The sequence below is a fragment of the Parambassis ranga genome, chromosome 3 (assembly GCF_900634625.1).
Source record: "Parambassis ranga chromosome 3, fParRan2.1, whole genome shotgun sequence".
NCBI lineage: Eukaryota > Metazoa > Chordata > Actinopteri > Ambassidae > Parambassis > Parambassis ranga.
In genome coordinates this window covers 17911666-17922615 of record NC_041024.1, presented here as the reverse complement: position 1 = coordinate 17922615, position 10950 = coordinate 17911666, and the positions used below count along the sequence as shown (strand labels likewise).

Below are 10950 nucleotides of genomic sequence, written 5' to 3'. Positions count from 1 at the left end.
GCTACATAGCTGTAAGAGATGTTTACATAGAATTGTAACAGCAGGAGCAGAGTCTGATGCAACATGTATACTTTAAGCAAACTACTTGGTGTAACTCTGCCCCACTCTGCAGGTAAAGTACAAAAGTCAGTTCACTTGGATTGCTATTTGAGTTAAGATTAGACTACATAATCAGAGAACCACAACATGCAAACTCATAAGTCTGATTCACCAACTCTCTATTCAAAATTCTACAGCAGGAACATTACCAAGTTTGTCAGTATGTCAAGGACATGTTGTTGATGTTGCTCAGAGAGGATTTCAAAAGCATTGTTCCTTGAACACTTGATCAAGGTATTACCTTTCACTATTCAGGAGTCACAGGGTTACAATGCACTCTGAACAGTGGCTTAGCTCCGCCCCTCTGAGATATACAGTATAAATGCCAGACTTGTGTCCCAACGCTGCACAGCAACCTTCTACTAACATGTGATTTTTACTGTTTGGAGAAACAACAGAGACTATGGTAAGAAAGATGGAGCAGTTTGTCTGGATATATGTCAATAATATAATGAATATTAAAGTCATCTATGTTAGCAGAACATGTGTGCTCGGAGTGCAGCAGACGTTAGTAATTCCAATTAACTCTTTCTGTTTTAGAAAAGCAGTGATTTTTCTGAGAGTGGATTATTGGTCAAAGCATGTGTGTTTGTGAAGGAGCACTCTAACCTGACAGCAGGAAACTTTGTAGCATCCAGTCGAAAGAAGTCAGCCAGAACTGATGGTTGAGTCACTCTTTTAATGAGTTCCTCGCGGTCCATAAACAAACGTAAGAGCTGGCTACAGAATAACAATAATAACGTGTTACGCTAACTCAAAGATTCACGTAAAAATACTATTTTTCTTAGTATGCATCAATTTGACAAAACATTCTTTAAACCGTGACTATAACTTTCAACTGAAGCTATATTTCTTGTATTGCTCTCTTCTAACTTTAGTTACCGTCTCTCCGTGTCCTTGTAGTTAGCATTTTTACTAATCACCTTTCTGTGTGTTGTCTTTGCGCAACGCTAAAAACAAACTTCCGGTCTGGCCGGAAGTGTCAAAATAAAGGCATAAACGTATATAACCGTGCATTTTTGTGATCCTTTACAAACATTAAAGTAAAAACACTATCATGTTGACAGAAGAGACAGAGACACAGGGTAATTTTATGTTATATAATTCTTTGATAAATTGATTTAAACGGCCAGGTTGACGGTAAATTGTGTCAGAATGAATTCGAAAAATCCTTTATGTTGACCTGTATTACGTCATATTTAGACAGGCTGTCATTGTTGAATTAAGAGTGGCCAAAGTTTAAAAAGTACAATGATTGCAGCACATTTACCAATGTGCTATCAGGGTTCATTCAGTCAGCTGATTTTCACTTGTTTTCATTTCAGATGAGGCTGACCTGCTGCTGCAGTGCTTTGCTGCTCATTCTCATTCCCACAGCCTGTCAAGGGGGAAACATCTTGGTCTTTCCTACTGAAGGCAGCCACTGGATAAACATGGACATTCTGCTTGCAGCTTTGCACTCCAGAGGACACAATATAAGTATTGTCCGCCCCAGTACAAGCTGGTATATCAAGGAAAACTACCCTAATTACAAAACCATTACAGTTAAGGTAGAGGGGGGCCTAGATCAGGAATTTGTCACAAAAGCTGTATCTGAACTCATTGAGTTTGAACGAGGGGCTGTTCCCTTGACAAGTTTTCTCCACATGGCTGTAGGCATGTTTGACAAATTTATTGAAGCTCACAATGGTGTTGGTACATTTGTATCAGCAATGCTGGATGACAAAGAGTTGATGAGAGACCTCAAGGACAGCAAGTTTGACCTGGTGCTCACTGACCCCTGCTGGGGAGGTGGAGTCATTTTGGCCAAATATTTGAACCTTCCTTTGGTTTATAATGTTCGCTGGCTCATACCTGAAGAGGCCCATTTTGCCATCGCCCCTTCACCCATATCCTATATTCCTATAACAGGATCTGGCAACAGTGATAAGATGAGCTTTCTGCAGAGAGTTAAAAACATGATTTTACATCTTGTAACACAAACACAAAAGAGCCTGCTGGTTACACAAGTATACCAGAAAATATGTGACAAATATCTTGGGCCTGAAAATGATTTTTACCAGTTAGTGCTTGATGCAGACATCTGGCTGATGAGAGTGGACTTTGTGTTTGATTATCCTCGTCCCACAATGCCTAATGCTGTGTACATTGGGGGGTTCCAGTGTAAACCTGCAAAGCCTCTGCCTCAACACTTGGAGGAGTTTGTGCAGAGTTCTGCAGAGCATGGAGTCATCATCATGTCTCTGGGGACTTATGTCAGTGAACTTCCTGTTGACATGGCGAATCAGATCGCTGCAGCTTTTGCTAAATTGCCTCAAAAAGTCATCTGGAGGTACAAAGGAGACAAACCAGCCGCTCTGGGTAACAACACTTTACTGATTGACTGGATGCCACAGAATGACCTTTTAGGACATTCTAAGATCAAACTGTTTGTGGCTCATGGAGGAACAAATGGAGTCCAAGAAGCCATCTATCATGGAGTCCCAGTTGTGGGTCTCCCGGTGTTCTTTGACCAATACGACAACCTGCTCCGCCTGCAAGTGAGAGGAGCCGCTAAGATTCTTACATTAGCCACAGTAGACAAAGAGGACAACTTCCTGAAGGCCTTACAGGAAGTGCTGACCGAGCCCTCCTACAGGACGAACATGCAGAGGCTCTCCAGGCTGCACAGAGATCAGCCACTAACACCGCTGGATAACGCCCTCTTCTGGATAGAGTTTGTCATGAGACACAAAGGAGCAGCTCACCTGAAATCAGAGTCCTACAGGATGCCCTGGTATTCCTACCACTCTGTGGATGTAGTTCTGTTCCTCACAGGAGTTGTGCTCTTCCTGCTTTTCATTATTTTCATCTTCATCAGGTGTTTGTGCACTGCACTCTGTAAACGTAAAGTGAAAAATGACTGATGAATTTAAGGATACACAGGGATTGTTTTATCTTAGAATATTGTAAGAGAATGAATTACTAAACAATAGAATTGTTTAATTACGAAGATGCTGTTCATGTTGTTTTTTAAATTTGTTTGATATGTCCTTTTAAAAAACTGATGTTTTGAACCTCTGCATACAGACCTTTAATTATACATGTTGAAAACATTTGAAATTCTGCATATTTGTCTTTTTGTTTTTGTGTCTTTTCAGATGACTGATGCTGAAAAAAGAAAACAGATCATTAATGCTACATAGCTGTAAGAGATGTAGCGTTATTGAAGGTTCTTCATTGTTTATCTACAAACTTTTTTTTATTCAGGACTCACAGGGTTACAGTGCACTCTAAACAGTGGTTTAGCTCTGCCCCTCTGGGATATCCAGTATACATATACAGATAACATGCATTCTGTGTTCCGGTTATGCTTGATTTTTTTTAGTGTGTTGGACCCACAGACTTTCAGTAGTTCCATATATAGATATCCTGGATATGATGTGTCAGATGTGTCATAGGACTTTTTTCCCCACATTGAACTTGAACGGGCTTGCCCTAAAGAGAAACCACTTTATTGTCACAACATTAGCAGGGTGAGGCAGGAGTGAAGAAATCAGGAAGTGGTTTGTTCAGGCAACCTGTTCTGTGCAGTCCTGCTGAAGCTTTCACTGTAAGTGCTTCATTTTTTCTGTCTTACTGCTAAGTGTTCTGTCTTGCAGAATATAGAATGTAATCTTTATTTTCATTGTATTAATCAAGCTTGTACATTGAAGTGCTGTCCAATTGTGCGTCATTCATACTAATAGACCTATAAAAGAATGCTACAGTAAGTTATAACAGACAGGCACCAGTAATTGCGCAAGTCTCTTAAGAAGTTATGTTTTTGCAGCATTGTCAGGACGTGTGGACACGTGCAAAACAGGAGGCAGGGGTTGAATACAAAAAACAGTCCTTTATTTGGTCTGGTTCGTTGTACAGAGCTTCAGTCCAAACAGGCAAAAGCACAGAAGTATCAGGCTGAGGTGCAGTCACAAGCAGGCTGGATTTAAAACACGGTAAGTCACAAAGCAGTGGTACAAAAAGGGCTAGACTACAGGGAAGTCAAAAAACACTTGACTGTCACTTTACTTCCGTGTGGTTAGACCCACAGCTTGTTTTTTGACTTCTCTGTAGCCTAGCCCTTTTTGTACCACTGCTTTGTGACTAACTGTGTTTTAAATCCAGCCTGCTTGTGACTGCGCCTCAGCCTGATACTCCTCAGGCACATTAGGCACAAAATAAAATCACCAGGAGAAGGGAGCACACAAGGAATGGGAAGACAAGACACCTGAAACGAGAGGGAGATTAAGTGATTTCAAAATAAAACAGGAAATAATGTAAACACGAACACACTACTACAAAACAAAAGTCCTGGCTCAGCGCAGAAACCCTGACAAGCATTAAGTTTGGAGACTGCTGTTGAAAAAAACTGTTCTTGTATCTGTTTGTCCTTGCATGTGTACTGCATGTGATATTCCTTACTGTGCATTACTAAAGCCTCAGCACTCTACTGTGTGAGGCATCCTAATGTGATATGCATCCAGTGTTATTCTAGCATTGTTACTCCCTGCTTGTAGTGTGTGTCTGTATAAATACTTCCACATTAATCTTTTCTGTTTATGACACTCCAGTTCTGGCTCATCGCCCGGTTGTTGCTAAGCTTCCCTGTCTGCAGGGAGCACAGCTTACACCAGGAAGTGGTTCTCTGTCACACATATCTAATTTCAGTTCTTCACTGCCTGCTTAGTGTTGCTTTGGGTTTTGGTTGAGTTTGCTGACATGAAAGGCAGATGTTGTCTTTGGGGGTGCTATAAAGTGGGACGGACTCTTGGCACAAATAGGGGTGTGGGATTTGAATGGATTATGTATTTGGTTAAAGGGACACTTGATTTTTATGAAGAATGAGTATAGTTCTTGTTATGAAATCTTTTCTGCTCGGGGAGACAGGGGCCTGACACAATGCTCACAGAGCTGTTTGCACCAATCAGCAATGACATTTCCTGACAAAGGCTCCATGTGCCAGATACACGTGAGGGAAGAAGGAATTTTCCAAATAAAGAGACTGTTGTAGAGAGCATAACTACAGCTCTCTGTTTGAGGCACCTTTGTGCACACATTTCAGTGGATACTGAAGTAACAACTTTCTGTGTTTGCTGTTTTCTGTCCTCTCTGTTTCAGGCAGCACCATATAAGAAGATTGAAGATGTCTTTGTTGATGACTTTCCTCGTCTTTTTGGTCATCATTCCAGCTGCCCGCAGTGGGAAGGTTCTGGTTTTTCCTCACGACGGCAGCCACTGGGTGAACATGAGGGTACTTGTTGAGGAGCTGCATTTGAGAGGACACACTGTGATGGTCATCCGAGCAGCAGATAGCTGGTACATTAGTGAAACGTCTCCACATTACAACACAGTCACAGTGGATGCTGCTGCTGGTGGAAATGAAGAATTCTTTCGTCTTTTTGTTTCTGAGGTTATTAGAATTAAACGGAGCAAGGGGTCTGCATGGTCCCAGTTTGCTTTAGACATGGAGTTAAAAGACAAGTTCTTCGAATTGCACAAAAAAATCTGTGAAGTGGTCGTGTACATGTTTGAAAATAAAGAGCTAATGAAGTCCTTTCAAGAAGCCAACTATGACATGGTGTTGACGGACCCTGCTAACGGTGGAGGAGTACTGCTGGCTCATTACCTTGGCTTGCCGTTAGTGTTTAATGCTCGATGGACTGTTCATGGTGAAGCCCATTTTGCAGTTGCACCGTCTCCTCTTTCCTACGTCCCACTTCCACCTTCAGAATTAACAGATCAAATGACGTTCTTTGAGAGGGTCCGAAACATGGTATTTTACACCATGAGGATGCATCTGTACAAGCAGATAGTAGGGCCACATTATTCTGCATTGACCAGACGCTACTTTGGCTCAGATGTAGAGTACTTCTCCCTGTTCCAGGCTGCTGACATCTGGCTGATGAGAGTGGACTTTGTGTTTGAGTTCCCTCGTCCCACAATGCCTAATGTTGTGTACATGGGGGGGTTCCAGTGTAAACCTGCAAAGCCTCTGCCTCAACACTTGGAGGAGTTTGTGCAGAGTTCTGCAGAGCATGGAGTCATCATCATGTCTCTGGGAAGTCTGATTGGAGAGCTCCCCCATGACTTGGCTGACCAGATTGCTGCTGCGTTTGCTAAATTGCCTCAGAAAGTCATCTGGAGGTATAAAGGTGACAGACCATCTACTCTGGGTAACAACACTTTACTGATTGACTGGATGCCACAGAATGACCTCCTAGGACATCCAAGTACAAAACTGTTTGTAAGTCACGGGGGGACGAATGGAATTTATGAGGCCATATATCATGGAGTTCCAATTGTTGGCATTCCATTTGTGTTTGATCAAGCAGACAACCTCTCCAGACTGAGAGCGAAAGGTGTTGCAAAGGTTTTAGATGTTTCTGATGTGGATAGAAAGATATTTCAGGAGGCCTTACAGGAAGTGCTGACTGAGCCCTCCTACAGGACGAACATGCAGAGGCTCTCCAGGCTGCACAGAGACAAGCCCTTGAAGTCGCTGGATAACGCCCTCTTCTGGATAGAGTTTGTCATGAGACACAAAGGAGCAGCTCACCTTAGAACTGAATCCTACAGGATGCCCTGGTATTCCTACCACTCTGTGGATGTAATACTATTTTTAATAACAGTTGCTCTACTTTTATTGATATTTTCTGCTGGGTTAATATGCTTCTGCTTTAGACTGTGTTTTAAAAGAAAAGAAAAACTGACCAAGAAGGAGTGATAACATGGGTTCTATGTTCTGGTTATGCTTGAGATTTTTAGTGTTTTGGACCCACAGACTTTCAGCAGTTCCATATGTAAATATCCTAGATATGATCAAATCCATATTAAGGCCAGTGAGCCGGTGAATGCACTCACTGTTACATTAAAGTCAATATATTGTTACTCTATGTGGCTGTGATAAGTTGAATATTGAAAAGATGTTTCAAAGATACATTCTTGTTAGATCCCTGCATTTTTTACTTTGCATATCCTAGAAATATAGTAACTATTCCTAAACAAAGAAAGAAATGCCCCCACTAGTTTGCAAGAGGGAGGTCTGTTTGCTTTGTTTGAAGAGTTGACGAAATGTATGCCATGTTCATGTGTAGCCTACATTTATTATTTAACATTGCTTCAAAACAAAAGAAAACAGTATGTGGATGGAAACACTAAGTGAGTGAAGATACTCTTAAACTCTTTTTCTGTTTGTTTATCCTCCAGGTTAACATATTGCATTACATGCAATGTCCTGCTATTTACTTTCCCTTTATTAATCCACCAACTTCACCAACCAAAAGGACCAATTCTGCCTGAAACTAAGTCAACAAAAAACACTGTAGGCTTCCTAAAACTTGGATTTACTTTACAGTGCCTGTTAAGTTGTACCAAATTAATGGGTAAATTAATGCAAAAATATATATATTTTATTTACTAGTCAGCAAGTGACACCGTTTGTGGACATACAGTATTTAATTTTAATTATATATCAATAATAATAATAATAAATCAGTGACACTAATTACAGCAGAAATATTAACAACATATAATCTAAGAGTTTTAGAAATATAGACAAAGATGATAAATTGTGCTTTGATCAAATCCTTAAAATAAGGATTCTTAAAATGGCAACACTATTTTTGCTTAGCATTATGGATTCGTCTTCTTATCTCACCCAACACAAGTGTAGTCTTGTGAGGATTTAAACATATCAAATTTCACACACACAGATTAGAGTGACATACCGGCTGTGATGCTAGGCCCTTATATGCTAAAATCCATGCTTTATATAAGACATAATGAGTGTTATTTTGTATTGCAGGCTTTATTTTGACACATCTAGTTTGTGGTTTTTATACATATAAAAACATTGTTGTTGTGAAGCTGTTTTTATCATTAACTTATGACTTATGACTAGGTTTGTTATGTTGTTATGATGTGTTGTGACGTTTTAATGTTTTTGTACTTCATAAAGCTTAAAGGAAAATACGTCTTTCATTCACTTATTGCATGTTGTCTGTGAAGAATCTGAAGCTTTGTACTGTATGTGTGGCTGTAAATACATTTTAAGTCTCTCCATAGTCTCAAGCTGCTTCTTATTTAATCACATATAGATTTACAGATAAGATTTTTAGGGGGGAAATTTCCATAATAAAGTTAAGATACCCGAGTCATTTGCTAGTTTACCTCTGAAAGCCATATGGAAGAGACAGACAGACCAGCCATTGCTGTTGAGAAAACTTCTTATTGAAAGAAATAAAGAAAATCAGAGCTCATGGGCCCAGCTCTCAGTCTACATTTGTTTACCATAGACTGTTCCTGCTGTGGATAACAGTGTGGAGTAGTTGAAGACAACTTCCTCAGGGCTAAACAGGGCATACTAAGTAAGCCCTCCCACAGGAGGTACATGCAGACCTTGCCCTAATTTCAACACTTAATAGGTTTAACTGGCATGCGGGTAATGTTATAAATAACAAGAAATACAAGCAAAAACTAAACTTCAAAGAGGCCTGGGGTCAGCTGATAAAGCAGTGTCTTCGGGATACAAGCAGTGTTACTGTACTCTTCAAAGAATATCGAAACAACTTTACCCATAATTTAAATGGTTCTGATTATTGTTTTTAAAAGCTGCTTTCTAGAGAGTTTCACAAAAGCGTTGATCACACTTTCAGACAATTCAAGACTGAAGGTGGAAACGAACATGACTGTACAGAATAAATAAATAATGTCTTTTATTATAAAACAATAGAAAAAAAATCATACTGCATGTATTGTTGTAGAATTTGTGACTACATCCTACTTTTGGTAGCCATGATACAAATCATCATGCACATGGTTTTACATCTCTAGCTGCCAAACAGGCAAACATTAGGAATTTCAGATCAAGCAGATTTCTGAAAGAAAATCACTGTTAGCCAGGACTAGTAGGCACGAAGAGGCTTTGAAGCTATCTGCTACCCAGGAGGGAAAACAAAAGGTAAAATTTCACTTTGTTGGAATATTTTCATTTTTGTCACGCACACATCAAACAACAGTACAAGTCAACTAATATCAGTCAGATCAATATTAGCTGCCTGGTGGATTCCACTTTTATCAATATAACTAATATAAAAGACACAAACAAATCCAGGTTAAAAATAAACAAAACCACATTTTCAAGATATAAAAAAATTGCAAAATAGCAGTACAAGCTGATTTACTCTGACATGTGGGCTGATAATTCACATCACATTATACAATACATTACTTTAAGGAAAGAGTTTGACATTTTGAAGAAACATAATATTGATAAAAGTTTCTTCTTTCTTCAATTAAAATGAGGCCAAGATCTAAAGCTAATTATTTTCCCTATGGACAATGGCTGGAAGAAAAAAGAGGAAACATGTTATTCACAGTTTTATGGTGATTTGTGTGCTTTACTGTTTCTTGCATTGACCTTATATGGAGTGCCCACTTGTTGCCTGAATACTGTACTTAGTCAAGCCAAGCAGAAGTTTAACATAAGATGTTATTATTAGACACCCCCAGTAGATAGACTTTGTTAACATTAAACAGAGCTGGTAGTTCTCTCTGCATCCAGCATTTATGCTAAGCTAAGCTAAACTAATCTGTTATTGTCTGTATCTTTTACAACAAAAAGTTGATGTTTCCAAAAATGTCAAACTACTCCTTTAAAGTTTTTAAAAACTGAAGCTGAAGTTTCAGCTGAACATGGGGAACAACACCGATCATACTGAGAAAACACCACCTGTTCTCTAGGATATCCATATTTATAGAAGTTTCAATGACCAATCAAGATATGCTGTGTGTCCATTTTCTAAATACTTTCAAACGTCACAACAGTTACAAAAAAGTTATAGCAAAAGTCTGTCCGGGGTATTTACAAGGTTTCCGTGCCAGCAGGGCAGGTGTGGTGGGCGGTGTAAGTCTCCTCATGATGTTCTGGTTCGTAGAGAGCTCATCCTGAGCACGGTGAGCTCGGCTACATCTGCATCCTGCATCTCCACCTCCTGTTGGCAGCTTTCTCTGATTACATACACTACGAGACCCACACAGATGAAAATGAGGAGGACTATGCCTATAACCTGGGGTACAGGGGGAGTGAAAGTAAGGCTTTGTTTAGTAAATAACAACATTAAAGGCATATTTTTGACCATATTAGCAGAGCAATGTAGATACATTTCAAAGTGTACAGACAAAGGAAGTGCTACATACTCTGAGCGTGAGGTGTTCTCCCTCATAACCTTCTGTAAACTAGAAAATATCACACTCACCTGAGAAAAGACAAACAGCTGTTGTGAGCGGAGCATTAGTTCTTGTGTGGTGACATCTCCCTCACTAATTGGCTCACACCATTTCTGTGGAGCTGCCTTGTCAACTAGTACAAATCTACCCTCCCAGTCTGTCATAGCACAAGCAAAGTACTGGCCATCCAGGAACAACAAAATCAGCCACACGATAGCAGGAACAAAACTGGAGAGGGAAACAGTTTTCCTGCTCCACGTATCACATCTGCATCCTTGAATGATCAGCATCAAAGTGAAGGCCATGACAGCAGGAATGATGAAGAAAGCTGAGGAAAACATGCCGTTCCACGTAGGGCTGCAAGGACACTCAAACTCCAGCTCCACCAGCTTCTCTAGTCCCATGAGGATAAAGCCAAAAGCCACATTTGATACCAGAGGACTGTTGCTAAGTTCATTTTTCAGCCTGGTAAGCCATTGTTGTCTACTTTCCATACTAGATTGACCGAAGAATGAAGACAATCGTTGTAAAAAGCCCAAAAGACGGTCCACCGTTGTGAACACATTGGCAACAGCTAAGTGATGCGTAATTAACTCATCCAGG

At 40.0% G+C, this 10950-nt stretch overlaps 1 protein-coding gene and 1 pseudogene across 1 annotated transcript; both read left to right on the top strand.

Annotated features, from left to right (window-relative positions):
• Positions 1 to 61: 61 nt before the first annotated feature.
• LOC114433083 (UDP-glucuronosyltransferase 2C1-like) lies at positions 62 to 3206 on the top strand. Its single transcript, XM_028401389.1, has 2 exons — positions 62 to 505; positions 1425 to 3206. The coding sequence occupies exons 1-2, from the start codon at positions 503 to 505 to the stop codon at positions 3003 to 3005; spliced, it is 1584 nt and encodes a 527-aa protein (XP_028257190.1). The 5' UTR covers positions 62 to 502; the 3' UTR covers positions 3006 to 3206.
• A 138-nt stretch (positions 3207 to 3344) lies between these two features.
• Positions 3345 to 7950, top strand: LOC114433085 (UDP-glucuronosyltransferase 2A2 pseudogene; annotated as a pseudogene).
• The last annotated feature ends 3000 nt before the right edge of the window (positions 7951 to 10950 follow it).